The sequence below is a fragment of the Buteo buteo genome, chromosome Z (genome assembly GCF_964188355.1).
Source record: "Buteo buteo chromosome Z, bButBut1.hap1.1, whole genome shotgun sequence".
Lineage (NCBI taxonomy): Eukaryota > Metazoa > Chordata > Aves > Accipitriformes > Accipitridae > Buteo > Buteo buteo.
Window position 1 is genome coordinate 54,530,198 of NC_134204.1, and position 14,093 is coordinate 54,544,290.

Below are 14,093 nucleotides of genomic sequence, written 5' to 3' on the forward strand. Positions count from 1 at the left end.
CCCCCCCCGGCAGCAGACGGTCTCTGGGCCCCGCCCCAGCGGGAGACCCGACCCCGCCGGCCGAACCCCGCCGCGGAAGCAGAGAAAACGAGGAAAACTTCGGCACGTCAGATTTCAAACGTCTGTATTAATACAAAAAGCTCGCATCGCACACAAGTCGGAGACATCAGAGTGGCCCGCGGGCTCGAAGGCACCCCTGCCGCTCAGCGAGCGGCCTCCCCCCTCCCGCGGGGTGCTCTCCGCAGGGGCCGGGGCCGGGGCCGCAGCGCTGACAGAGAAGACCCGAGGTACGGCCGAGGTTAACGGCTGCTTAAACCCCGCACCGGCCGCTCAGCGGGAGGCGCGGCAGGACGACGGAAGCAGCAGGCGACGGAGGGTCACCCCTGCTCGGCCCAGTGCCCAGGGGCGAGGGAAGAAAACCACATCCAAGCTGCCCCCTCCAACGGGGCGTTCAGACCCTTCGGGCTCAGGTGAGGCAGACGAGCACTGACCAACAGAACTGGCTGCCGTGGTCTGTTAGACCATGCATCACGTCATTACCTGTGATCCTTTGCAGACTGAGATACTGACTGCTACGTCAGATGTTCCTCCTCAGGGAAGCGGTTAGTTGCCCCGGTCTTAATGTGAAACGTGGGAGAGCACAAGGGGGCAGGAAACAGGATCTGGACGTTAGCCTCTACTTCTCCCACTTAGTGGATGGCCAAAGAAATAAACCTGTCACCCTCTGCCATCCATATCTGGTATCTGGAGAAGCACCCATCACCTAGACACTTTCTGAAATTAACAGCCCTTGCTGCAGTTTGTACAGCTTTCCAAAGAAGCAATGAAAGTTACAGTTTTCTGATGTATTAAGAACTCAAGGGAAACCTTCAGTTCCTCACAAGTTATTCTGAAGGTATTTTAACTCTGAAAGACCACCAGTCATAAGTATTCAAATTTTTATTTAAAAAAAAAATCTCATTTTGGTTGTACAGAAAAAAACCTCCCGTCTAGCCACCAAACAGCATCAGCTCCAGAGCAGAGAGGCTCGGGCAGTATTAAAGTCACCTGGCATGTTATACTTGGCATTAACTGCAGGGCACAACTACCGACTTTCAAAAGGTCTAACCCATTGCCAAAGAACAACCCTTCCAATCCCTGAAGCCGATTCCCCGAGGAAAAAGTAATTTCACAGGCTGCAGGCATCCCTCTCTAGCTGCAGGTACAAACAGTGCACCAATTGCAACAAAGTATCACCAATATATTGGTACTGGACAGATACTAGCTCAGAAAAAAGAAAAGTCTGAAAAAAATAATCTAAAGTGCTTAAGGCAATTATTCATATCCCCATTTACTAAAAACAATTGGACTAGCTGTTAGCAGCAAAAATTTGACACCTGTGCAAACTATTATAGAACAAATTCATCCTTTAAGGGTAAAATGTCACGTGTTAAGTTCAACTAGGACATCAGTTAAACTAAAACTTGCAAGTCACAAGTCACAGTATGAAATACTTCAAGCTTTCTTCTAACTGTTAAAGAAAAATTACATTTTTACATTGTGCATATCAAAAGGCTGCACTACATCTTGCTAAAAAAACTTTGTCATTTAAATGCTCTTATGTAGGGTTTGAGATTACTCATGGTTCTTTCTCACTACACATTAACTTACTGTAAACATTCCCTTTCTTTCTAAAAAGGGAAATTTAAATAGGAACTGTAGCTGAACACCCAAGATCAAGCTGTTGACTGGGCAGCACAAACAGGTACTAGTCTATTTAGATGTCTGTTTACCACAGTCATTCAATAGAACAAGTCTCAAAACAAGAAGCATCCATCTTAACTTTCCTCTCTCTGATCACCACCAGGGTCCAAGCATGCAAGTCTCACTCCCTCACATACCACTGAATTCACAGCAGCTGAGCCCCTAGAAGTCCCAGACAGGTGTTCATTGCAGTAAAAAGGAAATAAATGAGTAAGAAATACTTAAGATTACCACACAGACTATTTGGGTAATCACAACATCTGTAGGTAATGTATGAAACAGATTCAGACACTGCTCATTTAAGAACCACGTCACCTTCCAGTATCTTTGTTTCAAGACCCAAGTTTCAAAACACTAAACTGGCAGAGGAAGGTACAGTTAAACTTGGATTTGCTTTGCACTTCCCCCTGCAAAAGAGGTTACAGCTAACTTTGTTCACAATGCAAATATTTAGAGACACTCAAGTTCCAGATATAAAATGAACATTAAGGGCTCAACCGTCCTGTCAAGTTCATGATTTCTCAATAGAAACAAAAATTTTAATACCTGCTCTAGAAAGTAAGAAGAAAATTTAAGTTTTCTGCTGAACATCATAACCACTTAATTATGAGTTGTTTCAGGGGATTTCTCGTTCTCTTGAGATATCTTGATGGACACAAAGGACACATTGATACTAACAAGATTTAACATGATTAGATGGTTGTGTCTTTATGGACTAGAAGATAGACAGAAGAAAAAGTACTTTGGCCCTGTAGGAAAGGAGCCAATTCATTATGGACCCTGTCACCATGAATTTGAAAAATTTTTCAGGTGATAATAGGAAAAAATCTTCAGTTCGGAAACAGTTGATTTAAGTGTGTATCTAAACATTATTTCTAGGCTCCTGGACTTGGTTAGAGGGAAGAAAGCAGATTTAAACAGTCTATAATACACAAGTAATTCTCATTGAAAAGTTGAGATCCTCCATGAAGAATATAACATGATTTTTTTTTAGCTCTCCTACTATTATGAATCATTTGACTATTGTTACTAAGCTTCCAACTATGAGTTGAGATGATGGAACTCCCAGCCTCAACATTCCACTTCCTTTGTGAACTAAAATGTATAACCGCAGATCCAGAAGCAGATCATGTTAGCTGGCAAAGCATTTGCTCACTTTCCACTTTTTCCTTGCCCTTAAAAAAGGGGGAAGGTGTTAAGCTGGAGGCTATAAAGAGATCCTTTAGAATATGATCCTCTGAAAGCTAGTCTCATATCCGCATATATATGGCATATGGTACAAGCTAGCAAGTTAAGAGTGGGATCCTATATATATCAGCTACATTTCTGCCAGATAAAGAAATCATGCAATTTTTGGACTTCTCTGGTTATCCAGAATGTTCCAGGAATCCTTACTAGGCTAGTCAAAACAGGTAGCAAAAATGTGTGCCTGGGATCAGAGGGTACTGCCCCATCACCAGGAATTTAGTGCTGCTTCTGCTCAAAGCCAGTTTGATATTGACACAGCTGTTTGAGAAGTCTTAGCCAGCCTTGAAGCTGGCTTGAGAAAAAGTTGAAAGGTGTTTTAGCAATAGCACCTCCCCACACATCATCTTCTCTGGAGAGATGCATTTAAACTGAAACTCTCACACCCTCGATCCCAGCCTCAGCTGCATTACAGCTTTGCTATCGGCAGACAAAGATTCAATTCATCATTCGCATCTGATGAACAGTGTGAATTGCTGATTATCCAAATCCAATTAGAATAATGTCACAAAACTGGAAAGCCAAGAGATGACCCAAAATTAAAAGCTTCTGAGAGAGCAGTACCATGCTGTAGTTTTTAAAAAGCTCTGGATTTTTGGTTCTGGACCTCTTACCTGAAATACTTCCTAGCTCAATGGCTGGCTATCATAATGCATCTTCACTGAGGACATAAGAATGTTTTTAAATACCTTTATATTTTTACATTTTCTGTAATTGTGATAAACAGGAGCCAAACTCTAAATATATGATATTTAAATGAGTTACTCATGGAAAATAGGAGGATTTTGTAGTTTGGGGGGGGGGGGGATATCACAGACTGCTCTTACTGTTTCTTCATATCAAGCCTACAATTTCTTATAATATTCTTTTGAAATCATACTGCTGTGATGTTTTGCTAGGCTAGGATAGCAAATTAATGTTCTTTTGAAATGCATGTTTGATATCACAAGTTCTAATGGGAAGCCCAGTAATAATAAAATATATTCTCATCAAGTAATTCATGTTAGGAGAGCTAAGAAAATGGTATGTCATATTCTTCATAGAAAAATAACATTCATAACAAAAGTAATATTCCAGTCCATAACAAAATGCTTAAATACAGTATTAGAAAAGTACATAGTTACAGGTCTTGATTTCTCCATTTGTTTTTCAAATAGGCAACAGTTCAGTTTTCTGTCTGACATTTCTGTCTGGATTCACAGTAGGTTCCCAATACTTCAGACCCAAACCTTTGCACTATCAGCACCCAAGGCCTTAAACAGCAATAGATAGAAAACCCAGTTTAATCCAATGCTCACAAGCTTCTGTGAGTAGCAGCTGCACAGAAAAAAAACCATTCAGCAATAGAAGTGTTTAATAGACATTACTAGGCAATATTGTTTAGGCTGCTTGTTGAACCACTCAATCCATTTTCACTTTTCTGGAGTGTTTTCACAGCACTTGGCACCTGCAATCCAGTACTCACTGTAAGCCCACCACACCAGATCTAAGGGAGAAAAAAAGAAAAAAGAAAAAAAAATATCGATATTCTGACCATCATGAAGCATCTACATCTCTCTTCTCCCGTTCCACAATGGAACACAAAACTTATCCTGCAGCTGCATGTCTTCTCTCTTGCTCTCTAGTCACAGTACCCTGTAAAAAATTCTAATCACACAGAAGCTAATTTTTAAGACCATAAAGTCTAAGATACTTCACATACTATGCTTTATGACTAAGTTTATAACCAAAGTCTAAGATCTAATGCTACAATACTTGCTCCTAATAGGAAAACTTCTTCGAAGACTGATGTGCTAGCAGCAAGTACTTAGAATGACAATGAAAAGCAATAGTCACACTATGTTCCAGGGTCTGAAAGCAGTGCTTAGTTTTAGTATGATACGGCAAAATTATGTAACATAGTGCAAAAAAATTATGTTTTGAGAAGCTTCAAGGGCACAGGTGCCAGTGACCTCTATTCTACAACTGAGTTACAGGAAGGAATGTATCTCCACATTTAGGAATAAATTTGAGAGCCGTAATTAAGGAGCTTGTCATTTTTATTTTAACTGTTCAGGCTAACCCAAGCAGTGTCTGCAAGGCTGCTATCACTAAGTACTAGGGGCTGTATGAGATGCAGACTAATAGGCTGAAGTGTGGTATGCAAATGTTTCCTTGGATGCCTTAAGAACTGACTTAATGAGTCAGCCTTAGCAATGCTGACTGGGATGACTAACATGTATCCCAACAGTTCTGAAGCTGTTTCTGTTCCCCGTATGTTGAAAAGTATCAGTAAGGCAACTTGCTTAGTCACCTCCAAATAAATAGCTATAACAATCTAGACTCCTATTGTCAGTACATCTAGCCAACAGCAGAAATTGTGAAAGGAATTCTGTCTGATACAAGTGAAAAATCAGGTGTTTGGAAATGCTAGATATAAGGCTGCCTGGGCAAGTTACTACTTTTCCATTCCTCCTCCACGCCCAAAAGAAGAATCAACTGTATTAATTGGCATAATTATACTTTAAAATTGTCATGCTGTGCTTTCTATGGGCTGAATTACAAGAGGCTAGAGATCAGTGCCTAGGCAACTGAGTTGGTCCTACAAACTAGCATTCTAGCCTCCTCCAGATTCCTAAGTTTTCCCAGACCTATACCCTGTCCTTTTCCTATGCATTTTTTTGCAAGGTTTGAGTCTTTAGAATTGCAGCAAGTTTTCACTGATTAGCATAGAGCCACAAAAAAGTTATGCAGACCAGCGAAATGACTGACAAGAAAATCCCACTGAACTTCTAAAGATTTGAAACGTAGAGTCTTGCATCTCAGAGGGAAGCATCTGCTGTTGTTCTGTCTCATGACACCTGCTCTGACAGTTTGCAGCATCCTGGGCTCCTATCTGCATCAGTTCAGGTCAATTATTGTAGCAGGCTCATCAGCTACAGGAATGTGCTATTAATTTACCCTATAAAAATGTAATGACTTTTATTTACATAGCTGAGACATCCAGGTGCAGACTTCTCCTATTGGAGTTAAGCGCATATGAAATCAAAAAGAAAACAATTAAACATCTTCCTAAATTGTTAGCCAAAAACAGTGCTCCCAGTTTCTTCCTTCAAAAAACAATTACGTCTTCAGTAAACCAAATTCAGTACTAGAAACTGAACAAAATTTTACAGATACTGACCATGAAGCCTGGTAATAATGGTTGGGTAAACTTTGTTCTGAAGGTGTGCAACAGCTCCTTTGAGTTTGCGTTATAAAATGCAAGCTGACCTAAAAGAGGCAGAAAACAATTTGAAATACATGTTTAAATGTTATTGCTGTGTAACTTTTTGTAAAATTGATTCTCTTCCAGGGAAAGGTTTCCAAAACACAATAAATACAGTCCACATGACTGAAAAATTCTCAGTTAGTAGCTCTGTCACATAGGTGAACCCAGGTCATATGACATTACAAGCAGTATTACCCAAACAGCTTTGGGCCTTTTCACAAAACATTGTATCAATCTGGAAGTAATGTACTACTTCAGCCTTGTACTGCTTCAACTTGACACAGATAGCTAACTAAGTTTTAGCTCAATCTCCTACGATTGTAATTTACCTCCATCAAAGTCGCAGTATACTCCTATTCTGTCTGGAACAGGTATATCTAGAGTTTTGGTTTTATTGTTATGTTTTGCTGAAAGTGTGGTTTGCAGCCAGTTGTTGATATGGATGCACCAGCTTGAATTTGTCTTTCCCAGCTGGTCAAATTTCCCCATGTTTCTGTATGTTACTCCCACGCTGTAGGATTTGCAGTCCTTCTGGGCTCTCACCTCCCAGTAATGCTGTCCACTTTCAATAGCAGTGTCTCCTACCAAAAAAAAATACATTTAGTTGCTATAATTAAATGTACCTTACAATGCTTGCTTCCTTATAGGCACCAGTGATGTCTTCTCTTTTATTTTAAGGTGAAGGCTTAGAAATACAAAAATCTAAACAAAAAAATTTCATGTACAAGAGAACAGAATATAAATATAAAATAGAACAGTGAGAGTTTTTACTTACACTCATTAAGACAAGATACATTTAACATCAATTCACATTTAATAGCAGTGAATGTTAGTGACTAAGAGCTTTGTAATAAAGAGCTTCAACAGACTTGAAGACACTTGCTGTAGCAAAACTACCTCTGTGCAGCACAGCATCAAGTACCCAGCCTTGAACAATCACAAGTTTTCCCTCAAATTCTTACCCAATCTGCCTTTCCACAGCATTACACCTCTAACAGACGTTAAAAGTTCACCTTACCCAACACTGTGTATGATTCACCAGTAAAATGATCTCTGCTGCCCCTCGCTGAGGATCTTGCACTAATAGATGTCCTCTTTGGAGATGGTGCACCACTTCTAAGAAATGAACCATTCAAGATTTGGACACAATTACAGAAATGTATGCTCAAACAAGTTTTCCCAAGTCAATTAGGATGCTATAAACATACATAAGCTACTGAAATGACACACTACTTCAGCCACTTAACACCTCTAGCAGTATGCATGCACAAAAACTGACAGAAGATATGACAGCCAGAAAAAATACAAGACATTGTAGCAAACAAAATCAGAGGCAGCTGAGAAAGGAAAAAAAGCAGATACGTGGCACATGGTTTGAACAAATGCCTGTATAAAACAGTGTTTTGCCTGTACTACACAGAGCCTTGGAGAATTCATCTTTCTGGTTTTCCACATAAGACTTCTAATACATCTTGTAGATCAGCTACAACAATGAGGTAAGTATGAATACACTACTGGTAATGCCAAAATGCCTAATTTTCACTGGATTTTAAATATTGGTGAATGGGAAAATAACATCACTTGTGTTAAAGGCAGGGGTTTTTGGCACATGTACGGCTTCTATAAGCAATGACTGAAATCCCAGGAAAAAGTACAACCCAATTGTCCTGGTTTCAGCTGGGATAGAGTTAATTGTCTTCCTAGTAGTTGGTACAGTGCTGTTTTGGGTTCAGTATAAGAATGTTGGTAACACACTGATGTTTTCAGTTGTTGCTAAGTAGTGTTTAGTCCGAAGTCAAGGATTTTTCAGCTTCTCATGCCCAGCCAGCAAGAAGGCTGGAGGGGCACAAGAAGTTGGGAGGGGACACAGCCAGGGCAGCTGACCCAGACTGGCCAAAGGGGTATTCCATACCATGTGATGTCATGTCCAGTATATGAACTGGGGGGAGTGAGGGTGGAGGGGTCACCACTCAGGAACTAACTGGGCATCAGTCGGCAGGTGGTGAGCAATTGCATTGTGCATCACTTGTATATTCCAATCCTTTTATTATTATTATTGTAATTTCATTAGTGTTATCATTACCATTATTAGTTTCTTCTTTCCTGTTCTATTAAACTGTTCTTATCTCAACCCATGAGGTTTACTTTTTTTTTTTTTTTTTTTTTTTTTCCCCAATTCTCTCCCCCATCCCACTTGGCAGGGGCAGGGGGGGTGAGTGAGCAGCTGTGTAGTGCTTAGTTGCTGGCTGGGGTTAAACCACAACACCAATGAAGAATTAAAGGAATAAAATTCTGATAATTTTATTTCAAAATAGACACACTAAAGATGATACAACACCCAAGAGTGTCAACTTTAAACATAATTTATATTAAAAAAAAGATGAAGTGAGACTTCTAGAGTTTAATGCACCACAACTCTTCTCAAAAAAAAATCAAACCAAAATTATATTGAAGGGTGGGGATTTTATCGGATTATATTAACTCTATCAAACAATACACAAAAGAAAATTGTGTCACAATACATTGTGCTGAGAAGCACACAGCAAGTCCTCAAGAGTCACTACAAAATTTAAGAGTCTAATCCCAATCAAGAAAGTGTTAGATTTTCTAATCATACTTTTCAAAAGCATTCTCAGGAAGCAACAGCAAAATAAATGGAAGACACACTTCACTCTGGAGAATACTCTAATGAGCAATCAGTTGCATAAAAGAATAATTTTCACCTAATAAGGTTTTCAAACATTTTATTTTACCTCAGTTATGCCCTCAAAAATAATTCCTAGCAATTTAACCATTAAACAAAATGAAGGCTGTTTGCAAATTACAGTGAATATTAAGCCTCAGTAGCCATGGAATCACATCTGGTTATTATTTTAAAGGCAATCAGTAGGAAAGAATTTTAACTTCTCAGAAATAGCTATGCAGTTTACAGTTTAATTTCATAGACCAAAAAATTTAAAAGTACAAAATAAGTCTCTGAAATACACATGTGAAATAATTTTCAAATCCTCATCCTCTGTAGTCTATCACACATTAGCCTTAGAAGAGTTACCACACACAAAAGAAAGTTTTCTCTCCAACTTTGCCTTCAGCTGGTAAAGCTAATTGCTACTTAAATGTCTACTAATACAGTGAAGTTTAGCTTGTTTCCTTTCCGATTCAGTCAACACTAATTTCAAGCTTTCTGGAACTGTTCTCAAACACCATTTCATAAAGGGTTAGAAAATGTCCCTTCTGCCTAATACCTCCATTAAAATAAAGTCACATGGGAATCAAAAGCTGAGTTGTATTAAGCTGTCATACATAAGCATGCTAGAATCTCTGGTTCATCTTCATGACTAAATCTGTTTCATTCCAGTCACAGAAGTCTACAAGAAATCAGTGACGAAAAGGTTGTATACTTTAGCATCACCATTTAGCATATAAGTTTGCCAGTACTGTTCAGAAGAGAGCTGAGCTTCTAAATTGCTTGCAAGAGTTACGTGAAGGAGGTAAGTATATGTTGTGCAGGTGCACCACATCAAATGCTTTTGAATTTTGTTAACATGGAGGAAGCTACAATTTACTTACCAAAGAAAAAAGCAACAAGTGATAGCATGAAAAAAAGAAAAGGTAAAGCCAAGAATTAAAGCATAATTTCAGGGGGAACCATCACTCTTTGCAGATTCCATTCTGCTTCAAGTGTATCAGAGATGATTCACTCACAGTGCCAAGAAAAGCTGCTGAAATTTTCTATTAGATTCAGTATAAGTGAGTTACACAGAAAGCAATGTGGCCATTTAGAGAATCATCAGAAGAAAAATATGCAAGTGCTTTGCTAGTATTTTCTCAAAGTTAGGGAGACATTAAAAGGTTCTCAATACTACTCATTTTGTTCAAGTCTTCTGTAAATGGCCACTGCACGTGCTTTGTCCACTCAAAATCTTAACAGCCTTTACCAGTTCAGATAATGACATTAAATATTTGGCATAAAAGTTTGAAAAAAATGGGGTTTGTTTGGTTTTCTTTTTTTCTCAGTGCTTAATTCTCCCTTCCAATAGGAAAAGGCAGGAAATTTCATAGCAGATAGTCAGTTTGGTTCCCATTTTCCCATACAACACAGTCTTCATTAGCTAGTATAGTAACTGATGCATTTCTTCCACTATTCAGTGACCAGATATTCTCATCTTATGATTAGGATTGTAGCCTACAGCACTGCAGTTAGTCTCAGTTTTCTTACCCATTTCAGCAAATAAAAAATATTCCAAGCAATATGTATTCTCTTTTGGAGAAGAAAGGTCAAGGAGGGATATCAGAAGTTATCCAGAGGCTTTTTTTCTACTCTAATAAATGTTATAGATCATTACGCATTTTATTGCCATCATGTCTTTCCAACCTTTGAAAGCTTCACATTGGATGTTTAAAACAATTATACTGCAACTCTTTCCACCAACTATGGAGCTAGTTTCAAATTTTCCCTCTAATGCAGACAATATTGCGGATACTCTTAACAGGGAACAAAAGCCTCCTGCAAGAATCAAAGCTCAGCCAAATCTCTTGCTAGAAAAGGTCAGCCTGAGATTCAAAGTTGAACATGTGACCATGTCCTTCTACCAAAGCAAAGGCCAGAACTAGGGAAGTTCTTTACTGACAACCACAAAGAGAGTCCAAGGTATAAGACACCCAGAGTTTGTTGAGCAAGTAATGATATCTCCAAGCCAGTTTTAAAACTTAGTTTAGCAGAAATTGATACAATTTGTGTAGTAGAATTACTGACACTGCACAGCTTCAAGAGCTTGTTTTGCCTACACAAACTTTTTTTTACTGCTGATCTTCAGCCAAAGATATACCCACCTGATGGATGAATACAGAGGAGTAGAACGTATAAGAAACTAGGAACCTGGGCATTTGTTTTGGTCCCACAACTTCTAAACCAGTGAAAAAGAGCAAGAAAGCAAGAACAGGAGAAGTAATTTCTCAAACTGGAGTACTACTAGAAAAATCATGAAAAAAATTTACACTAAAAACCACAATTGCACAAGGAATAGGAGAGTATTTTAGCTGCCTTTACATATCAAAAAAGAGGTTCTCATTTGAACAATTAGTTCCACAAGTAGAATTGCCAGGAAGCTCTTTACACATGCCATCAGGCTAAACTTTATCCTCTTTGTAAGTGTAAAAACACTTACTTCTTTTCCTCTGATGTCTAGTAACAGCTATAGCACAAGTTTGGAGGCAAAAAGGTTTTCAGATTCAAAAATAAGAACTAAAACAACTGAAGTTCTTAGAAAGGAGCTCTTTTCTGCATTTGTAAAAAATTCAGTGTGCCATCATGTGCCAGAAGATTAAGTAAGCATCAATATATCTGTAAGTAACAGCGATCTTTGTATCAACACCAGAATACATAATGCTCTTCCAATTATCGCAAATCAGGTGTCCCACACACTAGGACTCATCCTTCCAGGTATATTGCTTTCTGGTCACTGGAAAATATATACATAATCTCTATGAATCCAAATTAAACTTCAAAATAATTTTTAAAAGCATATGTGTACTGTTACTGATAAAGGCTATTAGATTTCTCACTATGTCAAGCAAAGGAAAGTAGCATAGACTCCCAACAAAACCAGGAGCTAGATCCTAGGAATAAGAGGTATATTATCACCTTCTATTGCTCTTCAGCAGAGGATTCTGGCCACTGTCAACAGAAATAAGTAGTCATTAAAGAACTCCTCTATTACTATAGTAAATCATCCCCATTTTTTAGATGCCACTAAAACTTATTCTACCATGCTTCTGGCAGTATATGCCTATAAGGAAGGGATTTGTTCATAAATTATCTCAAGCAGTGCTCTTTATACCAAAAAGCACATGTTCAAAGTCAATTAATTGCCTTTGAGGAAGAAGTAGCCAGCTCTGTGGACAAGGCAAGAGCAATGGACACTGTTCACACCTTGACTTTAGCAAGGCTTTTGACCCATTCCCACCTCAAAAGACTGGGTAGTGGGTCATAACAACCGTGTACAGAACCAGTTGAACACCAGGCTCACAGCTACGGATAGTATTTTCCAGACGAGAGAATCCCACACAACAAGACAGGCTGGGGGACAACTGAGGGAAGAGCAATTCTGCAGAAATGCAGTTGGGAGTCTTGGTGGACAACCAGAGCCGACAACAGGTGGACAACAACAGTGGGCAACACACTGCACTGTGCCCTTGTAGCAGAGGTGGCCAACCACATCCTTGCCTGTAGCAGCAAGACAGCAACCAGGAGGCCAAGGCAAGTGACTCTTCCTCTCAGTTTGGCACTTGTCAGACTGAGCCTGAAGACTTGTGTCCAGATCTGGGATCCTCAGGACTATACAGTGACATACTAGAGCAAGTCCAGTGGAGGGCCAACAACACAATTAAGGGACTGGAACACAGGAAGACAATTGGGTTTGCTCAGCCTCAGGAAGGCAAGAGGTAATTACTGTCTTGAATGACATAACAGGAAGGTACAGAGAAGACTGAGTCAGGCTTTTCTCAGAGGGGTGCACTCTGATAGCTGGGAGGCACCTGGTACTCATTGCACCACAGGAAATTCCAGTCAGACATCAGGATACTCCTCCCCTCCCATGAAAGCGGCCTGGGAATAGAGGCCTAAGCAAGTTAACACACTCTTCATCCTTGGATATATTCAAGGCTCAGCCCGAGTAGACTGATCTAGTGATGTTCTTCAAACCATATTCAGTGATTCTGAATACCACACATCTAAGTGCCCAACACTCAATAATCTACTAAGAATTCTGTTGAAGTTACTTAAGTACTTTTCCTAGATGAAAATAGTTGGTAAACATGTTTAGTGCTGCCACTTTTACAAGAGTTATGTTCCACTCTCCATTATCTTTTTCTATCAGGTTTGTTTCATTGGTACCTCTACCTCACCAATGTGGGTTATGAGATGAATTCAACCACCACTTAGCTATATTACCAGTTTTATTTAACCTTATGCTTTTTCAAAAGGACAAAGCAGCCAGCTCTTTCCTTATTTTTTATAGTAGAAAAGCTTTCTATTCACCAGTACTGACCTGCAACACCACTAAATACAGAATTACATCAGTTGCTTACTGACATTTACCTTATCTACTGTATTGGGTTTGCGTGGCAAGGTTTTGGTAGCAGGGGCACTGCAGGGGTAGCTTCTGTAAGAAGATGCCAGAAGCTGCCCCCACATCAGACGGAGCCAATGCCAGCTGGCTCCAAAATGGACCCACCACTGGCCAAAGCTGAATCAGTGACAGTGGTAGTGCCACTGTGATAACATATTTAAGAAAGAGTAAAAACTGCTGTGCAAGAGCAGCTGGGAGACAGGAGTAGAGCTAACCTGCATCCTGTGGAAGGCCTCACATCAGGGCAGGTGGATGTGCCCTGAAGGAAGCTGTAGCCCATGGATAGGCCATATTGGAGCAGGTTTGCTGGCAGGACCTGTCGCCCTATGTGGGACCCACACTGTAGCAATCCATTCCTGAAGGATGCACCCTGTGAAAAGGACCCACACTGGAGCAGTTTCTGAAGGACTGCAGCCTGTGGGAAGGGCCCACATTGGAACAGTTTGTGAAGGACTGTCTCCCTTGGGTGAGACTCCATGCTGGAACAGGGGAAGAGTGTGAGGAAGAAGGAGCAGCAGAGACAACACATGATGAACTCACCATGACCCCCATTACCTGTGCCCCTGTGCTGCTTGCAGGGAGGAGGCAGAGAATTCAGGAGTGAAGTGGAGCCTGGGAAGAAGGGAGGGGTGAGGGCAAGGTATTTCAAGATTTGTTCTTATTTCTTATTATCCTACTCTGACTTTTGATTGGTAGTAAGTTAATTTAAATTTCCCCAAGTCAAG

The 14,093-nt window shown here is 39.9% G+C and overlaps 1 protein-coding gene across 3 annotated transcripts in view; it reads right to left on the reverse strand.

Annotated features, from left to right (window-relative positions):
• Positions 1-113: 113 nt before the first annotated feature.
• The window catches only part of FSD1L (fibronectin type III and SPRY domain containing 1 like), a 37,177-nt gene continuing 23,197 nt past the window's right edge, over positions 114-14,093 (reverse strand). Inside the window, exons 10-15 of one of the 3 annotated variants that reach the window (XM_075020894.1) lie at positions 13,924-13,980; positions 11,883-11,915; positions 7,257-7,354; positions 6,568-6,819; positions 6,152-6,240; positions 114-4,474 (exon numbers count right to left, since the gene is read on the reverse strand). In XM_075020894.1, the coding sequence (XP_074876995.1) occupies positions 4,355-4,474; positions 6,152-6,240; positions 6,568-6,819; positions 7,257-7,354; positions 11,883-11,915; positions 13,924-13,980 (649 nt within the window). In that variant the 3' untranslated portion in view covers positions 114-4,354. The remainder of the gene's footprint in view (positions 4,475-6,151; positions 6,241-6,567; positions 6,820-7,256; positions 7,355-11,882; positions 11,916-13,923; positions 13,981-14,093) is intronic. The other 2 variants (XM_075020896.1, XM_075020897.1) reach the window with 2 other exon arrangements.